This window comes from Lipotes vexillifer, unplaced genomic scaffold (assembly GCF_000442215.2).
Source record: "Lipotes vexillifer unplaced genomic scaffold, Lipotes_vexillifer_v1.1 scaffold97, whole genome shotgun sequence".
Lineage (NCBI taxonomy): Eukaryota > Metazoa > Chordata > Mammalia > Artiodactyla > Lipotidae > Lipotes > Lipotes vexillifer.
Window position 1 is genome coordinate 335,635 of NW_006775688.1, and position 22,764 is coordinate 358,398.

At 37.3% G+C, this 22,764-nt stretch overlaps 1 protein-coding gene across 1 annotated transcript in view; it reads right to left on the reverse strand.

The window, feature by feature from the left end:
* The window catches only part of SHCBP1L (SHC binding and spindle associated 1 like), a 40,702-nt gene that overhangs the window by 8,371 nt on the left and 9,567 nt on the right, over positions 1–22,764 (reverse strand). The window contains exons 3-6 of the mRNA XM_007450133.1: positions 21,406–21,620; positions 20,470–20,556; positions 20,182–20,400; positions 13,823–13,928 (exon numbers count right to left, since the gene is read on the reverse strand). Coding sequence (XP_007450195.1) covers positions 13,823–13,928; positions 20,182–20,400; positions 20,470–20,556; positions 21,406–21,620 — 627 coding nt within the window. The remainder of the gene's footprint in view (positions 1–13,822; positions 13,929–20,181; positions 20,401–20,469; positions 20,557–21,405; positions 21,621–22,764) is intronic.

Below are 22,764 nucleotides of genomic sequence, written 5' to 3' on the forward strand. Positions count from 1 at the left end.
CGGTATTATTATAATCTTTGTTTGTAACTCCTTTTCTTTGTTTCCTGTATGATTTAAAAGAGCAATGCATGAAACAATTATAAATCCATGTTAATGGGCAGACAATGTATAAAGATGTAATTTGTGACAATAGCAACATAAAGTAGGAATGGAGCTGTAAAAGAGCAGAGTGTTTATGTGCTATTGAAGCTAAGTTGGTATCAATCCAGACTAGATTGTTATAAATTTAGAATGTTAATTGTAATCTCCATGGTAACCACTAAGACGATAACTAAAAATATACAGAAAGGAAATGAGGAGTGAGTCAAACAAAACACTAGAAAAAACTCATCAAATACAAAAGAATATGACATATAGAAATCAAATGGCAAATGGCAGAAGTCCTTTCTTATCAGTAATCACTTCAAATGTAAATGGATTAAGATCACCAATTAAAAGATAGAGACTAGTAGAATGGATAAACATGATCCAATTATATAATGTCTACAAGGGACTCACTTTAGGTCCAAAGACACAAATAAATTAATAGTAAAAGGATAAAAAAAAACATTCCATACAAATAGTAACCAGAAGAGAACTGCAGTGACTATACTAATATTAAACAAAATAGACTTTAAGTCAAAAGCTTTTACCAGAGACAAAGAAGGACATTATATATTGACCAAAAAGAACTTATTCATCAAGAAGATATAATAAGCACGTATGCAGGTAACAATGAGGCCCCAGAATATATGAAGCAAACACTGGCAGAGCTGAGGGGAGAACTAGACAGTTCTACAATAATATAATAGTTGAAGACTTCCATACTCCATTTGCAATAATGACTAGTACATCTACAGAAGATCAATAAGGAAACAGGATTTTAACAACACTATAATTCAGCTAGACCTAATACACACAGAACTCAATACAGAAGAATACATATTCTTCTTAATTGCACATGGAACATTCCCCAGAATACACGATATGATAAGCTACAAAACAAATTTCAATAAATGTATCCTCTCTGACCACAATGGAATTGATTTAGAAATGAATAACAGCAGGAAAAACTGGAAAATTCACAAATATGTGGAAATTAAACAACATTCTTAAAAAACAAATGGGTCAAAGAAAACCCAAATAAAAAATGAGAAAATGTTTTGAGGTGAATGAAAACAAAAACACAACATACCAAAACTTATGGGATGCTCAGAGTGGAGTTCAGAGTGAAATTTATAGTTATAAATGCTAACATTAAAAAAGAAAGATCTTGGGGACTTCCCTGTTGGTGCAGTGGTTGGGAATCCACTTGCCAATGCGGGAGACACAGGTTCGAGCCCTGGTCTGGGAAGATCCCACATGCCGCAGACCAACTAGGCCTGTGCACCACAGCTGCTGAGCCTGCGCTCTATAGCCTGTGAGCCACAACTACTGAGCCCGTGTGCCACAACTACTGAAGGCCTCATGCCTAGAGCGCGTGCTTTGCAACAAGAGAAGCCACCGCAATGAGAAGCCCACACACCGCAACGAAGAGTAGCCCGCATTCACCACAACTAGAGAAAGCCTGCGTGCAGCGATGAAGACCCAATGCAGCCAAAAATAAAATAAATAAATTTAAAAAAAGAAAGATCTCAAATCAGTAACCTAACTTTATATCTTATGGAACTAGAAAGAGAAGAACAAACTAAATCCAAAGTCAGCAGAAGAAAGAAAATAATAAAGATTAGAGCAGAGATAAATGAAATGGAGAACAGAAAAACAACAGAATTAATGAAATCAAAAGTTGATTCTTTGAAATGATCTATGAAATTGACAAACCTTTAGCTAAACTAAGAAAAAAGGGAGAAGGCAAAAATAACATCAGAAATGAAAGTGGAGACACTACTACTGAACTTCTAGAAATAAAAAGGATTATAAGAGAATATTATGAACAAATGTACACCAACAAATGCTCCAACAAAATGAACAACAAAATGAAGTGTACAAATTTCTAGAAATACACAAATTACCAAAACTGAGTCAAGAAGAAATAGAAAATCTGAACAGACCTAGAACAAGTAAAGAGATTGAATCAGTAATCAAAAACCTCCCAACAAAGAAAAATCTAGGACCAGATGGCTCCATTAGTAACTACTACAAAACATTTAAAGAATTAACACCAATTCTTCTCTCCAATTCTTCCAAAAACAGGAGAGAACAACTCCTAACTCCTTCTATGACGCCAGCGTCCTCTGATAACAAAGCCAAAGAAACCAGAAGAAAACTACAGACCAATTTCACTTATGAATATAAATGCAAACATCCTCAATATATTCTAGCAAGCCAAACCCAACAGTATTTTAAGTTATACACTATGACCAAGTGGGATTTATCCCAGGAATTCAGGGGTAGTTTAACATATAAAAACCAATCAATGCTACATTAATAAAATGAAGGGGGAAAAGAAACTACAGGATCATCTCAATTGATGTATAAAAAGCATTTGAGGGCTTCCCTGGTGGCGCAGTGGTTGAGAGTCCGCCTGCCAATGCAGGGGACACGGGTTCGTGCCCCAGTCCGGGAAGATCCCACATGCCGCGGAGCGGCTGGGCCCATGAGCCATGGCCGCTAAGCCTGCACGTCCGGAGCCTGTGCTCCGCAAAGGGAGAGGCCACAACAGTGAGAGGCCCGCGTACCGCAAAAAAAAAAAAAAAAAAAAAGCATTTGACAAAATCCAATACCTTTTCATTATAAAAACCACTTAAAAATTAGGAATAGAGGGGCACTTCCTCAACACAATAAATATAATTTACAAAAAGCTCACAGTTAACATCATACTCAATCATAAAAGACTGAAAACTTTCTCCCTGTATTAGTTTCCTAGGGTAACAAAATACCACAAACTTAGTTAGCTAAACAACAGAAATTTATTTTCTCACAGTTCTCGAGGCTGCAAATCCTAGAGGTGTCAGTAAGTTTGGTTTCTTTTGAGACCTCTCTCCTTGGCTTGCACATGGCCACCCTCTTGCTTCCTCTTCACATGGTTGTCCCTCTGTGCATGTGCACCCTGGTACCTCTTTGTGTGTCCAAATTTTGTCTTCTTATAAGGACATCAGGCAGTTTGGGTTAGGACCGACCATAAGGACTTCATTTTAACTTAATCATTTCTTTAAATACACATCTCCAAATACATGTAGTTATATTCTGAGGTATGGGGATTAAGACTTCAACATATGAATTCTGGAGAGACACAGTTCATCCTGTAACACTTCCCTACGATCAGGAACAAAACAAAAACACCCATTTTTACCACTGCTATTCAACACTGTACTAGCCAGAAGAAGCTCTAGCCTGAGCAACTAGGTAAAAATAAATATAAGGCATCTAGACTGGAAAGGAAGAAGTAAAACTATTTCTATTTGCAGACAACATGATTGTACATATCATATACATAGAAAATCCCAAAAGAATTCACAAAAAAAGTATGATAGCTAATGAATTCAACAAAGTTGCAGGACACAAGATCAACACACAAGTCAGTTTTGTTTCTATATACCAGCAATGAACAATCTGAAAAGAAAATTAAGGAAATAATTCTATTTACAAGAGCATCCAAAATGATAAAATATCTAGGAATAATTTTTACATACATATAAGGTGAAAGCCTTTATGTAAAAACTACAAAGCTTTGCTGAAAGAAATTAAAGAATGCCTAAGTAAATTGGAAGGCTCCATGTTTATGGATTGGAAGATTTTCATATTGCTAAGATGGCAATAATATCCTAATTGATCTACAGATTCAATGTAATTCCTGTCAAAATTCCAATAGTCTTTTTAGCAGAAATGGAAGATCTTATCCTCAAATTTATATGGAATTGCAAGGGACCCTGAATATCCAAGACAGTACTGAAAAAAAAGTTGGAGAACTCACACCTCTGATTTCAAAACTTACTACAAAGCTATGGTAATTGAACTGTGTGATACTGTCATAAGGATAGACAGTATCTGAAACAGAACTGAAAGCCCAGAAATAAACCCATACAACCAAGGCCAACTGATTTTCAACAAGGGTGCCAAGACTATTCAGTGGAGGAAAGAACAGTCTCTTGAACAATGGTGTTGGGACAATGGGATATCTACATGCAAAGAAATAGAATTGGACTCCTCACTCACACCATACACAAAAATTAACTCAAAATGGATCAGTGACCTAAATATAAGAGCTAAAACTATAAAACTCTTAAGCGAAAACATAAGATTAAATTTTTATGACCTTGGATTTGGCAGTGGATTCTTTGGTATGATACCAAAAGCATGAGTAATAAAAGAAGAAATAGATAAACTGAACTTCACCAAACTTTAAAACGTCTGTGCATCAAAGAACATTGTTAAGAAAGTGAAAAGACAACTATGAAATGGGAGAAAACATACATAAACATACATCTAATATAAATCTAGTATCCAGAATATACAAGGAATTCATTATCAGTAACAAAAAAAAAAACAACCCAATCAAAAATGGGCATAGGACTTGAAGAGATATCTCTCCAAACCAGAGATACAAATGGCCAACAAGCACATGAAAAGAAAAAATGAAAATCAAAACCACAATGAGATACTACTTCATATACCACTAGGATGACTTTAATGAAAGAGACAGATAAGTGTTGATAAAGATGTGGAGAAATCAGAACCCTCAAACATTGCTGGTGGGAATGTAAAATGGTTCAGCTGCTGTGGAAAACAGTTTAGTGGTTCTTTAAAAAGTTAAACACATATGGTTTAACATATGTAGTTGACTGGAAGGATATTTAGCACATTAATTCAATACAGAATACAGGAGGACTAGGAATGGGATTAATTAATAAGTTTAAAAAAATTAATAAGTTCAGGTCAAGGAAACACCATGGCGGAGTAGAAGGACATGCTCTCACTCCCTCTTGTGAGAACACCAGAATCACAACTAGCTGCTGGACAGTTATCAACAGGAAGACACTGGAAGTCACCAAAAAAGATACCCTACATCCAAAGACAAAGGAGAAGCCACAATGAGACGGTAGGAGGGGCACAACCACAGTAAAATCAAATCCCATAACTGCTGGGTGGGTGACTCACAGACTGGAGAACACATACCACAGAAGTCCACCCACTGGAGTGAATGTTCTAAGCCCCATGTCAGGCTTCCCAACCTGAGGGTCCGACAACAGGAGGAGAAATTCCTAGAAAATCAGACTTTGAAGCCTAGTGGGAATTGATTGCAGGACTTTGACAGGACTGGGGGAAACAGAGACTCCACTCCTGGAGGGCACACACAAAGTAGTGTGCACATCAGGACCCAGGGGAAGGAGCAGTGACCCCAGGGGAGACTGAACCAGACCTACCTGCTAGTGTTGGAGGGTCTCCTGCAGAGGTGGGGGGTGGCTGTGGCTCATCGTGGGGACAAGGACACTGGCAGCAGAAGTTCTGGAAAGTACTCCTTGGCGTGAGCCCTCCCAGAGTCTGTCATTAGCCCCACCAAAGAGCTCAGGTAGGCTCCAGTGTTGGGTTGCCTCAGGCCAAATAACCAACAGGGAGGGAACCCAGGCCCACCCATCAACAGTCAAGTGGGTTAAAGTTTTACTGAACTCTGCCCACCAGAGCAACAGTCAGCTCTACCCACCAACAGTCCCTCCCACCAGGAAACTTACACAAGCCTCTTAAGATAGCCTCATCCACCAGAGAGCAAACAGCAGAAGCAAGAACTACAATCCTGCAGCCTGCGGAACAAACCACATTCACAGAAAGACAGACAACGAAAAGGCAGAGGGCTATGTACCAGATGACGCAACAAGATAAAACGCCAGAAAAACAACTAAATGAAGTGGAGATAGGTAACCTTCCAGAAAAAGAATTCAGAATAATGATAGTGAAGATGATCCAGGAACTCAGAAAAAGAATGGAGGCAGGGATCGAGAAGATGCAAGAAATGTTTAACAAAGACCTAGAAGAATCAAAGAACAAACAAACAGACATGAATAATACAATAACTGAAATGAAAACTACATTAGAAGGAATCAATAGCAGAATAACTGAGGCAGAAGAACAGATAAGTGAAAGACAGAATGGTGGAATTCACTGCTGTGGAAGAGAATAAAGAATGAAAAGAAATGAAGACAGCCTAAGAGACCTCTGGGACAACATTTAACGCAACAACATTCGTGTTATAGGGGTCCCAGAAGGAGAAGAGAGAGAGAAAGGATCAGAGAAAATATCTGAAGAGATTATACTCGAAAACTTCCTTAACATGGGGGGCTTCCCTGGTGGCGCAGTGGTTGAGAGTCTACCTGCCAATGCAGGGGACGCGGTTTCGTGCCCTGGTGCGGGAAGAACCCACATGCCGTGGAGCAGCTAGGCCCGTGAGCCATGGCCACTGAGCCTGTGCATCCAGAGCCTGCGCGTCCGGAGTCTGTGCTCCATGGCGGGAGAGGCCACAATGGTGAGAGGCCCGTGTACCGCAGAAAAAAAAAAAATTAACTTCCCTAACATGGGAAAGGAAATAACCACCCAAGTCCAGGAAGTGCAGCGAGTCCCATACAGGATAAACCAAAGGAGAAACACGCCGAGACCCATAGTAATCAAATTGGGAAAAATTAAAGACAAAGCAAAATTATTCAAAGCAGCAAGGGAAAAACGACAAATAACATACAAGGTAACTCCCATAAGGCTAAAAGCTGATTTCTCAGCAGAAACTCAACAAGCCAGAAGGGAATGGCATGATATACTTAAAGTGATGACAGGGAAGAACCTACAACCAAGATTACTATACCCGGCAAGGATCTCATTCAGATTCAATGGAGAAATCAAAAGCTTTACAGACAAGCAAAAGCTAAGAGAATTCAGAACCACCAAACCAGCTCTACAACAAATACTAAAGGAACTTCTCTAGGTGAGAAACACAAGAGGAGAAAAGGAACTACAAAAACAAACCCAAAACAATTAAGAGAATCGTCATAGGAACATAAATATCGATAATTACCTTAAACGTGAATGGATTAAATGCCCCAACCAAAAGATACAGGCTTGCTGAATGGATACAAAAACAAGACCCATCTATATGCTGTCTACAACAGACCCACTTCAGACCTAGGGACACATACAGACTGAAAGTGAGGGGATGGAAAAAGATATTCCATGCAAATGGAAATCAAAAGAAAGCTGGAATAGCTATACTCATATCAGATAAAATAGACTTTAAAATAAAGAATGTTACAAGAGACAAGGAAGGACACTACATAATGCTCAAGGGATGAATCCAAGAAGAAGATATAACAATTATACATATATATGCACCCAACATAGGAGCACCTCAATACATAAGGCAACTGCTAACAGCTATAAATGAGGAAATCGACAATAACACAATAATAGTGGGGGACTTGTAACACCTCACTTACACCAATGGACAGATCATCCAAAATGAAAACAAATAAGGAAACAGAAGCTTTAAATGACACAATAGACCAGATAGATTTAATTGATACTTATAGGACATTCCATCCAAAAACAGCAGATTACACTTTCTTCTCAAGTGCGCACGGAACATTCTCCAGGATACATCACATCTTGGGTCACAAATCAAGCCTCAATAAATTTAAGAAAATCAAAATCATATGAAGCATCGTTTCTGACCACAATGCTATGAGATCAGAAATCAATTACAGGGGGAAAAAAAAACGAAAGAAACACAAACACATGGAGGCTAAACAATACATTACTAAATAACCAAGAGATCACTGAAGAAATCAAAGCAGAAATCAAAAAAAACCTAGAGACAAAGAACAATGAAAACACGACAATCCAAAACCTATGGGATGCAGCAAAAGCAGTTCTAAGAGGGAATTTTATAGCTATACAAGCCTACCTCAAGAAACATGAAAAATCTCAAATAAATAATCTAACCTTACACCTAAAGGAACTAGAGAAAGAAGAACAAACAAAACCCAAAGTTAGCAGAAGGAAAGAAATCATAAAGATCAGAGCAGAAATAAATGAAATAGAAACAAAGAAAACAATAGCAAAGATCAATAAAACTAAAAGCTGGTTCTTTGAGAAGATAAACAAAATTGATAAACCATTAGCCAGACTCATCAAGAAAAAGAGGGAGAGGACTCAAATCAATAAAATTAGAAATGAAAAAGGAGAAGTTACAACAGACACCGCAGAAATACAAAGCATCCTAAGAGACTACTACAAGCAACTCTATGCCAATAAAATGGACAACCTGGAAGAAATGGACAAATTCTTAGAAAGGTATAACCTTCCAAGACTGAACCAGGAAGAAACAGAAAATATGAACAGACCAATCACAAGTAATGAAATTGAAACTGTGATTAAAAATCTTCCAACAAACAAAAGTCCAGGACCAGATGGCTTCACAGGTGAATTCTATCAAACATTTAGAGAAGAGCTAACACCCATCCTTCTCAAACTCTTCCAAAAAATTGCAGAGGAAGGAGCACTCCCAAACTCATTCTACAAGGCCACAATTACCCTGACACCAAAACCAGACAAAAATACTACAAAAAAAGAAAATTACAGACCAATATCACTGATGAATATAGATGCAAAAATCATCAGCAAAATACTAACAAACAGAATCCAACAACACATTAAAAGGATCATACACTATGATCAAGTGGGATTTATCCCAGGGATGCAAGGATTCTTCAATATATGCAAATCAATCAACGTGATACACCATATTAACAAACTGAAGAATAAAAACCATATGATCATCTCAATAGATGTAGAAAATACTTTTTACAAAATTCAACACCCATTTATGATAAAAACTCTCCAAAAGGGGGCATAGAGGGAACCTACCTCAACGTAATAAAGGCCATATACGACTAACCCACAGCAAACATCATTCTCAATGGTGAAAAACTGAAAGCATTTCCTCTAAGATCACGTACAAAACAAGGATGTCCACTCTCACCACTATTATTCAACATAGTTTTGGAAGTCCTAGCCACGGCAATCAGAGAAGAAAAAGAAATAAAAGGAATACAAGTTGGTAAAGAAGAAGTAGAGCTGTGACTGTTTGCCGATGACATGATACTAAAAATAGATAATCCTAAAGATGCCACCAGAAAACTACTAGAGCTCTTCAATGAATTTGGTAAAGTTGCAGGATACAAAATTAATGCACAGAAATCTCTTGCATTCCTATACACAAATGATGAAAGATCAGAAGAGAAATTAAGGAAACAATCCCATTCACCATTGCAACAAAAGGAATAAAATACCTAGGAATAAACCTACCTAAGGAGGTAAAAGACCTGTACTCAGAAAATTATAAGACACTGATGAAAGAAATCAAAGATGACACAAACAGATGGAGAGATATACCATGTTCTTGGATTGGAAGAATCAATATTGTGAAAATGACTATACTACCCAAAGCAATCTACAGATTCAATGCAATCCCTATCAAATTACCAGTGGTAGTTTTAACAGAACTAGAACGAAAACTCTTAAAATTTGTATGAAGGCACAAAGGACCCTGAATAGCCAAAGCAATCTTGAGAAAGAAAAACGGAGTTGGAGGAATTAGGCTCCCTGACTTCAGACTATACTACAAAGCTACAGTAATCAAGACAATATGCTACTGGCACAAAAACAGAAATATAGATCGATGGAACAAGATAGAAAGCCCAGAGATAAACCCACGGACCTATGGTCAACTAATGTATGACAAAGGAGGCGAGGATACACAGTGGAGAAAAGACAGTACCTTCAATAAGTGGTGCTGGGAAAACTGGACAGCTACATGTAAAAGAATGAAATTAGAACAGTCCCTAATACCATACACAAAAATAAACTCAAATTGGATTCGAGACCTAAATGTAAGACCGGACACTATAAAACTCTTAGAGGAAAACATAGGAAGAACACTCTTTGACATAAATCACAGCAAGATCTTTTTTGATCCACCTGGTAGAGTAATGGAAATAAAAACAAAAATAAACAAATGGGACCTAATTAAACTTAAAAGCTTCTGCACAGCAAAGGAGACCATAAAAAAGATGAAAAGACAACCCTCAGAATGGGAGAAAATATTTGCAAACGAATCAACGGACAAAGGATTAATCTCCAAAATATATAAACAGCTCATGCAGTTCAATATTAAAGAAACAAACAACCCTATCCAAAAATGGGCAGAAGACCTACATAGACATTTCTCCAAAGAAGACATACGGATGGCCAAGAAGCACATGAAAAGCTGCTCAACATCACTCATCATTAGAGAAATGCAAATCAAAACTACAATGAGGTATCACCTCACACCAGTCAGAATGGGCATCAACAGAAAATCTACAAACAACAAATGCTGGAGAGGGTGTGGAGAAAAGGGAACCCTCTTGCACTGTTGGTGGGAATGTAAATTGATACAGCCTCTATGGAGAACATTATGGAGGTTCCTTAAAAAACTAAATATAGAGGGCTTCCCTCGTGGCGCAGCAGTTGAGAGTCCGCCTGCCGATTCAGGGGACATGGGTTCGTGCCGCGTTCCGGGAAGATCCCACATGCCGCAGAGCAGCTAGGCTCGTGAGCCGTGGCCGCTAAGCCTGCACGTCCAGAGCCTGTGCTCCGCAGCGGGAGAGGCTACAGCAGGCCCGCATACCGCAAAAAAAAAAACAAAACTAAATATAGAATTACCATATGATCCAGCAATCCCACTACTGGGCATATACCCAGAGAAAACCATGATTCAAAAAGACACATGCCCCCCAGTGTTCACTGCAGCACTATTTACAATAGCCAGGTCATGGAAGCAACCTAAATGCCCATCGACAGACGAATATATATGAAGATATATTCCATATATACAATGGAATAATACTCAGCCATAAAAAGGAATGAAATTGAGTCATTTGTTGAGATGTGGATGGATCTAGAGAGTGTCATACAGAGTGAAGTAAGTCAGAAAGAGAAAAACTATACTAACGCATGTATGTGGAACCTAGAAAAATGGTACAGATGAACCAGTTTGCAGGGCAGAAGTTGAGACACAGATGTAGATAACATATGGACACCAAGGGGGGAAAGCCACGGGGGGATGGGGATGGTGGTGTGCTGAATTGGGTGATTGGGATTGACATGTATACACTGATATGTATAAAATTGATGACTAATAAGAACCTGCTGTATAAAAAAATAAATAAAATTCAAAAATTTTTTAAAAATTAATAAGTTCAAATTTAGGACTGTTGTATGTTAGTGAGACATAAGGTAAAGATGCTGAGAAGAACTTGTAGTAATGTTGGTCAGCAAAGAATACAAGCAAGAAGGGAAAGAAGACACTGCTAGGTATTTTATACATAGCATCTCATTTCATTCTCAAAAAACCCTATAAGGTGTCAGTGGTGGTGGTAGCCATAATAGTAGTAATAAAATATTTATTTAGTACTTACTATGTGCTGGCCATTATTCTAAGCACATCACATATATGAACTCATTTAATCTTCATAGCTCTATAAATAAGGAAATAAGTTATTATCCCCATTTTACAAATGAGGAACTAAAGCACAAATAGGCAAATAACTTGTTGAAAATCACATAAGTAGTAAATGCCAAAGCCAGAATCTGAATCCAGGCAGTTTGGCTCCAGAGATCATCATCCTCATCAGAACAGTACACAGTTTTTTCTCTTTTTAAAGCACTCTGCAAATAGAAATTGAGGTTCAGAGGTTAGGCAGCTTGCCCAAGACAGGCTATTTACCTGACTACAAAGTCCATGCCTTTTCGCTATACTATTTGTGAAGATCACCAGCATAAAGATGATGGGCATGGATAAAACTGTTTAAGGAGAGAGTATAGAGGAGGAAAAACACCAAGTAAAGAATCCTCAAAGTTGAGAAAATTGGTAAAGGCTTATGTACATAGCTGCAGCTACCGTCAAATGAAAATTTTTTGTCAACCTCAAAGGTAAATCTAAAATCAAAGATCCAAGCAAAGTGGAAGTTGATGATACTGCCTTCTCACAGTAGCCTTCCTCTCATTATCCTGTCCTCTGAAGTTCATGGATATTTACTTACACAAATGAAGACAGGGCTGCAAAGCACTGAATAAAAATCAAAGAAATTTCTTACTGCCATATAGGAAAATAAAGCCAAGAACAGATTTAAAAACAAAAAAAAGATAAGTAAAAATAAAAATATTTTAAAAGGCTGGAGATAAAAGCAAAATCTATACCTTACTTTACAATGATGTTTTAAAAGATGTTTACAAATATAATTGGTGGAATAATTAATGTTATTGAAAATCTGATCTAATAAGCAAATCAAAGGAAAGTTAAATTTTGTTGAAAATAATAAAAGTGGGTAGAATAGCAGATAAGACCAGTCTAATAGTCCAGCTTTATCTCTAACCGCTCTCCTCCTAGGTATTAAACACCATCCTTGCTGGACTTCTTTTAGTTCTTCACATATACCCCATACTCTCTTGTCAAACATGACCTCATTTGCTAATTCAACAAAAACTGCTCAGCACCTACCTCGTGCTAAGCATCATGCTAGGTGATTGGATGAATGGTAAACATACACCCCTTGCTCTCAAGAAGCTCATATTCTAGTAAAAGAGACAGCCATGCAAGAGATAGCCACAAAAGTATTTAATACAGTCATGATAAGGAAAAGTGCCAATAAGAGAAAGTGCAGGGTACATGGGAATATGTAGTATAATGTATTCTGGAAGGTTGAGAAAGCCTTTTTCTACGGAAATGACGTTTAAATTGAGACCTAAAGGATGTGCAGTAGCTCTCTGAAACAACATGGTGTACACCAGGATATGGTATTAATGAGGAATAAAAGAGGGCACATGAAGGTGATGAGGGATAGGATTAGGCTAACTCTCAGAAGATTGCAGTTAACAACTGGGTAGATAGTGGTGCCATTTACTGAAACAGAGAACTCTAGAATATAAACAAGTCAATGGATAAGATCATGAATTTAATTGTGGACATCTGAGTTGAAGTACTCATGAGGTAATCAAGGGGTGATGAGTAATGGGCAGCTAGACATAGAGGTTTGGGGCTCAGAACAAAAATGTGGGCTGTGGATACACATTTTAGATTATCAGTGTATATGACTGAAGTCATGGGAAGAGATCAGATAAATCACTTAGGGATATTATAGTGCAGAAAAAAGATAAGTTCCAAGCATTCAGAGGACAGAAGGATAAAAAAACTAGACAGACTGAAACCAGCAAAGTATTGTAACAGAAGACAATGAAAAAGAGTATTCCAAGGAGAGAGCTGTGAAATGCTACTGAGAGGTCAAATGAGATAGAAATATTTACTCTGACTTAGAACACTTTCCCCTCTTGGGCTGGTTAAATTTACACTCATCCTTCAGGTTTCATCTGGTTATTTCTTCCAGCCAGCACTGCCAGAATTCCTATGGCTTATGTACCCATCTTATATGCCTTTTGTACATACTCCTATCATAGCATTTATCATTTTGTGTTGTAACTGTAATAGCCTATTTACTTGTCCATATCTCCACCATAATTCAAACTTGTCAAATGTATGGAAGAAGCAAGACTGTGGGTCTGGTTCAAAACTGTATCTCCCTCAAATGCAGTATTTCTCGTATTTGTCTCCCTTAGCTACTAGCATAGCACCTGGCAACAAGACTAGTACTCTGTAAATAGTTGCTGACATATATTTATTTAGTACCTATTAATTGCCAATCTCTGAGCTGGACATAATGGAGGAAATAAGGCATTACTGTCAGATAAGAATCCAACCTTCAAAGAGCTTCTTTTCTGATTATATGCAGCTATATAAATGAACAAATAATAATAGTGTATTTCTTACCATGTCAGTAGTCATCACTTTTGCTACGATATGTGTTATAGTCTTTCCAAAGTCTCTTTTTCCTTTCCTACGCCTCAGAATTCTTGGAAAGAAAGGCCCATGAACTCTGAAGTTGAAAACATTTATTTATGATTAAATTAACATGAAAAAGATAACATATACTTACTTAGAAAATTAAAACTTGGTACTAAGCATCTTTGAGAAATAGGTTTCACTAATTTTAAGCTTCTTGAGAGCAATGAGCAACTTGAGAGCAATGCAACAATTGAAATCTTTTAGATAACTGAGTGTTTAAAGCTCTGAATTCTAAAATCTTTTCATTTTAATGAAAATCTGTGTGCAACCCACTACAATCATCTCAACTTTTCAATACAGTAGAAATTTTCTTGATTGTACTTTCATAATCCACTGAATTGTAGACACTTGAAGCAGTGATAGGTTATGTCTGTGATACTGAGGTATAAGAATGTTTTGGGACATGCCAAATTTGAGATACTATGTTCATTTAACAGATTGTTTTTGTTTCAAAGGTTAAGTTCTACATAGATATAGTTGGCTGCTGGCCTCCCAGCAGAACAATTCTAGCTTCCCTCTTCATTGCTTTTTAACTGTTTGATGTTCAGCACTCTTTCTCTTCTTTCTGCTTTTCTTTACAGTTCCTGTTTCCTATCAATCATTTAAATGTCATCAAAAGAAAGAAAGAAAAAAAAAATTGAGTATAACTTTTACCATTACTGTCAGCCAAAAGGGATACTCCTTTTTCAACATATTTACCAGTAGTCTCCTTAGGTGTAATCTTTTGGGTTCTCTGCAGCACTTTGATTATTGCTTGATGTTAATGGGATGCAGCATTAATACCAATATTTTTCAGCTTATATTTCAATTGTTAATATTTTTGTAAAGCTTAAAATTTCAGAAAACTGTTTCTAAGAATTTATGACACCAATTATTAAATTTTGAATTTTAAGATACTAGCAATGTCCTCCAAAGCAAAAGTTTCATTTAACATTTCAAAATCAAACCCATTCAGCATTTTTATACCTATTTAAGCAATTGGTTTTGATTCTGAGAGAACTACTCATACATTTTTTTCACTGTATAGCTAATTACTAGTTGCTCAAAGAGTAAAGCATCTTACATGCAGGAAATAAGTAGTTTCTCATACAATCCTAGTTTGGAAATTAAAGGTATATGTGATTTTTTAAATTATACCTTTATTAAGGTATAATTTACATCACAGACATTCATTTTAAATGAACCATTCTATGAGGTTTCACAAATGTAAACACCCATTTAACTCAATCATAATAATCAAGATATAGAACATTCCCATCATACCCATAAGTTCCTTCATGCATCTTTGCAGTCAATCCTCCACACCCACTCCCAGAAAACCACTGATCTGCTTTCTGTCATAGATTTCCCTTTCTTGGAATTTTTTTTTTTTTTTTTTGTAACAGTTCTGTGAAGCTAAGCTCAAAAATCCATCTCTGACTGATGCATAACCCAGTATATTTTTACCTTTGCAAAGTTCTGAAGCCCCTGGAATTTTTTCTGTTGATTTTTCAAGAAGATGTCTTTATCTCTTATTAGGGAAAGGGATTATTCAATCATAAAGTAAATGGGGTAAATCTGAAAGGGAGGTGGAGACTATATCTCTAAAGGAGATAATAACATTTACCCGTGGGCAAGTTTACCACTGTCATCTGCTAAGTATTCAAAATTTTCATGTTAGGCATTTTTCAATGAATGAGCAGAAGGAAATCAATATCGAGATTTTATTCATTAAAGTTACTGCTTAAAAAGTTTATATTTGATACTGTCTTCCTCTTGCCTTCTCTGCAAATACACAAGACCTAACACTGATGACCCTATGCTGCCCTGGGAGTCCCGCTAGCCCACTCACCAGAGGGACCCCCGCTCTAGAACTTGCCCTTTCCCCCCTCAACACTGGCCTATTCTAGGTATCATTTCCAGCTAAAACAATCTGTGCTTATGAAAAATTATACATAGAAAGAGCCAAAAGATTGGTATGTTATACTTTTTCCTATTTTGACAGGCAATATGCCTCAACCCATAGTCTGACTGTTGAGAGAGAGGTGTGATTCATTACATCCTCCGTGATTTTTGGCAGATGGAAATTGTCACACAATTCATCATCCCAGCCCCATTAGGCCTTGATGAGTACAAGCGGCACTTCACATCCACTCACCTTGAGCTTCATGCAGGCAGGAGTCCTGTCTTCTTGCTCACTGTTTCTTCCCGGACCGGGGCACGAACCCGTGTCCCCTGCATCGGCAGGCGGACTCTCAACCACTGCGCCACCAGGGAAGCCCTTTCACCATTATTAATTTAAATTTTTTTTCTGCTGCATTTCCTTTTTCTCTTCTGGTATTCCAATTACACATATGCTACATTCTTTGAAACTGTTCCACAGTTTTTGTATGTTTTGTTGTTTTTTCATTATTTTTTCTCTTTGCATTTCAGTCTGAGACAATGCAATTGACATATCTTCAAGCTTTCTGATTCTTTCCTCAGTTGTGTCCCATCTACTGATGAGCCCTTCAAAGGTATTCTTCATTTCTATTTACAGTGTCTTTGATTTCTAGCATAATTTTTTAATTTGTTCTTACAGATTCCATCTTCTGCTTACATTAGCCATCTGTTCTTGCAGGTTGTGTACTTTTTTCCCATTAAAGTCCTTAACATATTAATCATAGCTTTTTTGTTTTTCTTTTTGGCTGTACTGCACGGCATGCAGGATCTTAGTTCCCTGACCAGGGATTGAACCTGTGCCCCCTGCAGTGGAAGCACGCAGTCCTAACCACTGGACTGCTAGGGAAGTCCCAATCATAGCTATTTTAAATTTCCTGTTTGGTTAATTCCAAAATCATACTTGAGTCTGGTTCTGATGCTTGCTTTCCCTCTTCAGACTTAGTTTTTTCTTGCCTTTTAGCATATCATAATTTTTTGTTGAAACCCACGCATGATGTATTGGCCAATAGGAAGTGAGGGAGATAGGCTTTTAGTGTGAGGTTTTATATTAATCCAACCAGGAGGTAGCCTGTGTTTGTTTGTTGTAGCTTTAGGTGTCAGAGGCTTCAAATTCCTGTAGTTTCCATATTTCTGTCTCCTCCTCTTCCTTTAAGACTACTCTTGGAAGAGTCTGTGTCTTACAGGTTTTTTAACTATAATCCAGTTATTATACTGGAATCCTGTTGGTGTGGTTTTAAGTTTCGGCAGAGAGGAAATGTTCTATATTCTTATGATTGATTTTCAGGCTTTTACTGAGTCTGTATCACCAAACTGTGACCTTCACAAGTGTTTCTTAGTCCCCTCTTTCCCCAGACAAGAAGGCTACATGGGGCTAGAGTCAGGGAAATGCTCTTCCTCTAGCTGGGAAAAAGCTCTGGTAAAGTCTTTTCCCCTGGAGAATAGATCTTTGTTATGGAAAATGTTCGGGGTATATTTCACAATGGTTACTTTTCCCTTCACCCTGCCACTGTCATAATGGCATCTTTCTTGGCTCTTCACCTGAGAACCTAGTGAGACTCCTGGAGGTTAAACCCCACAAAGGTATGAAGTCTCCCTAAGAACTGCAGCTCCCCAGGAGTTTCTCTCATACTCGTTAACATTCAGCCTCCAGCAATCTATCAAAATTACCATTTAAGTCTTTTACAATTTATGGCTCTAGTGGATTCTGTTCAAAGTAAGCAGATCTTAGCTGTGACTCTTGCCTTTCTCCAGATTTCAGGGTGGCAGTTTATCCTGTGACCTCAGTTCTCTGATAGTTCCAAGAAAGTAATTTTCAAGTTTGTACAGCTTTTTTCTTGTTGTAAGGATAGGACTGATAACTCACAAGCTCTTTGCATGTCAGAGCTGAATCTGGAAATCCTTGGTTCTATTTTATAGTTTTCATTTCTCTGTTGAGATTCTCTGTATACTTATTAACACTATGCTTTCCTTTAGTTCTCTGATATAGTTATAACAGCTGCTTTGTAGTCTTTGTCTGACAAATCTAACATCTGGGCCCACCCAAAATCAGATTCTATTAACTTCTTTTCTTCCTGAGGATAGATCTAAATTTCTGGTTTCTTTGCATATCTATTAATTTTGGGTTGAACACTGGAGATTTTGGATAATATACTCTGGTAACTCTGTGTTATGTTCTTCTGAGGATTGTTAGTCTTGTATTTTAGCAGGCAGTTAACCTGCCTGGCCTCAAAATGCAAAATGTTTTCCTTGAGGTATGTAGCAGCTGACATCTCTGCTCAGTTCTCTCACCTTCCATGTTTTGCTCTTATACTTCCTTATTTAGCAGAGTTCCCAGATTTCTCTCCCGGGCCATTGCTAGAAAAGTTTAGTGGACAGCCAAGGATCTGAGCAGAGTTTATGCTCATATTTTGGGTCTCACTCCTTTTGCAGCTCTCTCACTTTCAGACTATCCCAACTAAATTTCCAGCTGCTCTGCCAGCACTGTCCTTTGTCACCCTGAAACAGTAAGATGCATTTTTTTTGCTGTCTGGGCTATGAGAACTGGTGATGACCCTCAGACCAGAATGCCACAAGTTCCCATTTCTTACCCATTCCAAGGATAAACCTTTCGGGTTCCTGATGCTTTTGGTCATTTCCTAGTGCCTTAAAATATTTGAAGACTTTTTTTTTTTTTTTTTTTTTTCTTGCGTTATGCGGGCCTCTCACTGTTGTGGCCTCTCCCATTTGCGGAGCACAGGCTCCGGACGCGCAGGCTCAGTGGCCATGGCTCACGGGCCCAGCCGCTCCGCGGCATGTGGGATCTTCCCGAAACGGGGCACGAACCCGCGTCTCCTGCATCGGCAGGCGGACTCTCAAGCACTGCGCCACCAGGGAAGCCCCAAAATATTTGAAGACTTTTAATATATTTTTCCAGATATTATAATTGTTACCTATGGAAGGGTTTGACCAATTAACTCACTCCACCACCCCTGGAATAAGATTCTCTGTGATTATAACTTTTAAGATGAGAGGACTCTGTGTTGCCCTATACCATTAGAATATAAAGTCTAGTGACGATAACTTGTATTAAAATTCAACTTTCATTGAATCTGGATTTCTAGATAAGTGGATTTCAAAAATCTTTTCTATACTGATTCCCCAAAGTAATCCTAAGATTTTGTTACACAGGAATCCCACTAACAATGAAACATCAAAAATGGGCACTAGAATGAGATTGTTAGTGATTTTTAAAAAGGGCAAACTTGGGGACTTCCCTGGTGGTGCAGTGGTTAAGACTCCACACTCCCAATGCAGGGGCCTGGGTTCAATCCCTGGTCAGGGAACTAGATCCCACATGCGCACCACAACTAAGAGTTCGCATGCCGCAACTAAGACCCGGCACAACCAAATAAATAAATAATTTTTTTTTTTAAAAGGTTAAACTTGAGGGCTTCCCTGGTGGCACAGTGGTTGAGAGTCCGCCTGCCGATGCAGAGGACACGGGTTCATGCCCCAGTCCAGGAAGATCCCACATGCCGTGGAGTGGCTGGGCCTGTGAGCCACGGCCGCTGAGCCTGTGCTCCGCAACGGGAGAGGCCACAACAGTGAGAGGCCCGCGTACCGCAAAAAATAAATAAATAAATAAAAATTTAAAAAGGTCAAACTTGAAAGAAAGTAGAATAAGAAAATATTTAGGCTAATAATTAATTGTTAGACAAGTAAAATATGGCTCAGAATTCCTAAGGCAAAGAATGAGTAAAGGTGGAACACAAAGGAAGGAGCTTAACAACTTAGTATGAAATAGCCAAAAGTCCTTTGGCTCCAATCAAGATTTTCCATTAATTTTGGGGTCATGAATAAGAATTCCTCTTTCCCCTCTATTTCAAACAAAGACAGAAATATATACTTTACTGCACAGTAATGTAAAAATATTTTAATTCATTTTGAAGTATTCTGGAGAATGATGCCAGTTAAATCTGCATTATTTTGTTTAACATCAAAAAAACTTAACTTATTTTGGTTAGAAAAGAAATTATGAGGCAGCCAAATTAGTCAACTCTCTCTCTACTTTTCATTTTATATGTGGATGACGTCTACTTACTCTTTTCTTATGCTTTGGCCAAAATTAAGAAGGTAAAGAAGAAAGGTAAGGAAAGGATTAGATTTATGAGATTTTTTTCATCAAAAAAACCCAAAACAATGATTTCAGTGAATTCAACTAATATAAAAATAATTTTCCAATATTGGTAGTTGCACCTGTGCTTATAAATTGGACATCTACTTTATAATCTATTTCAATTAGGGTAACATATAAGACAAGTGATATGATAAAAGAATGACCATGCAATCTTTTTGTTTCCATTTAAAATAGAACAAATTATTACCTGAGGCGTAAATCTTCCCACATTTTCAATAATCCACAGAGCATTACTATCTCATAGTACTTTTTCCAGCATTCAACAGCCTCTGCTGCAGATGGATCTTCTTTAATATTGCTCTGATACTCAATGAGCTCGATTCGCTTGTTTTTATACTTCTCCAAAGTTTTTTTGAAACGTTGTGCAATAGGACCAGGTATTGTTCCATCTTGTATATCACACCACCTGAAAAGTATCAGTATAATTACAATGTTTATCTTACATAATGTGATGAATGTTTTTAACTATACTTACAAATTAATTCTTTCTTCAATCAAAGCAGTATAATTCTCACAACTTTCTTCATCATCCCAGTCCCTCCAAAGAAAGTCATAAAAAAACCTATGATAAATCAAATTGAGATGACAGTGATCAAAATCAGCCAGTACATGTTTAGAATTAAAAAGACATTCTGATGTCAGAAATCTTTATATGAATCTTAATTGTTAAGAAAAATATTTCAAAATGATCATTCAGTGAACTAATATTAAAAGTAAAACTTTATACATTAGATGATCTGCATTCTATTTCAAGTTACTACAGATAAGATGATGTTTCTTGAAGTGGGATTGTAAAATTCATGTTCCACATTTCACAGACTGTGGCTAGGGGAGCATTAGGAAAACAAAAACATGCCCCCAATATTCTGTATTATGCTTATGTATAGCTTCTCTCAAATTATATCAACTTGTAAGAAGCAATCACAATGGGGATGATGACATCAGGTATTTGTAATGCCTTTAAATGTGAAAAATGAAATCTAATATATTTAAGATGCTTAAATATGAACAGAATTTAGTGGTTTTGTTTTTTGGATTTTGGGTTTTTTTGGCTGCGCCGTGCAGCTTCCCAGAACTTAGTTCCCTGACCAGGGATTGAACCTGGGCCCCGGCAATGAAAGCGCTGAGTCCTAACCACTGAACTGCCAGGGAATTCCCTAGAATTTAGCATTACTTATCTCTAGAACTGTTCAAAATTCAATTTTTGTAAAATGCAAGATCAAAAAACAGCAAACTTCCACAAGAGAGAATGTTTTAAGTAAAAGTTACAAGTATGTTCATTAAAAATAGAAAAATTGAATTCAGCAGTGAGTAAAGGTTAAATAAAGTGCCTATATGAACAAAACTTACATGTTAAATTAACTTTTTGAATATGAGAACTTGAACTTTCAGAAGAAAAAAACTTTAATACCTTACAACTTCCAAGGCCAAAGCAATATCATGTAAATCAGAATCTTGTCCTTCAACAGGGTACACTTCCAAGAGAGGCACACTATGCTCTAGATCTTCCAAAATCTCATCGACCAAATCCCTTGGAATATTTGCAATGTTAGAAGAAAAGGGCTCAGCAACAGAAACAGTAACTTTGAAACAAGATGATGAGCTTTGGCATAGTTTACAAGTTACCTAAGATAAATATTATAAAATTTGTAATTATAAATGAAAGTAAACCACAAGAATTCTTTCTCAAATATGACCTACTTATAAAATTTCTTCTTTTAAATTTTTATGACTTCTCTAACAATCAACATACATAATAATAATAGATCAATATTGAATAAAATATAAACACAATTTTTCAGTAAGAACTGTAGAAGAAAGGTAGTCATAACACAAGAGTGGCCCTGGGCTTCCCTGGTGGCGCAGTGGTTGAGAGTCTGCCTGCCAATGCAGGGGACATGGGTTCGTGCCCCGGTCCAGGAAGATCCCACATGCCGCGGAGCAGCTGGGCCCGTGAGCCATGGCCACTGAGCCTGTGAGTCCGGAGCCTGTGCTCTGCAACGGGAGAGGCCGCAACAGTGAGAGGCCCGCGTACCGCAAAAAAAAAAAAAAAGAAAAAATAGTTCATAGTTCTCTTACAGAAAGTATCCCTAAGTGCCTTGTACTGAGATTATATGTCCATATTTAAAACAAAACAAAACAAAACAAAACTAATTCTTAAACAACATTAATTTTAAGGTTCATGAGAGGAATTGCCTATCTCCCACATTATTCTAAGTTTGAGTTGCCAGACTTTGGGATTTTATAAAACAGTAGTATTAAAAAAAGTTTTTGGACAATTTTGCCATAAAAGTATGTTTTTAAAAATCCTACTATCTATATTACATTATTTTTAAAAGAAAGGCTAATAAAGTACCAAAAAAAGTAGAATGGACATAATCAAAAAATGAAGTCCTAAAAAAAAAGGGTAAAGTCCTTAGGTTGAATAAATTAGCTTCATAAACAGCACACTATATTGTGCTTACTTGTCTCATTTCACCACAATAGAGTGATAACCTCCAGCACATTTGAAAATCAGTGCTTGAGAACCACTGAGTTGACAGTAGCTTTAAAAATCAATAAATTATGCTAAGTATTCACACAAAATTTAAAATTACAGAAGTTGGTAGAAGGGTACAAACTTTCAGCTATAAGGTGAATAAGGTCTGAGGATCTAATGTATAGCACAGTGACTATAGTTGATAACACTGTAGTATATATTTGAAATTTCCTAAGAGAGAACTTAAATCTTTTCACCAAATAAGGGGGGGGGGGGGGGTATTTTGAGGGG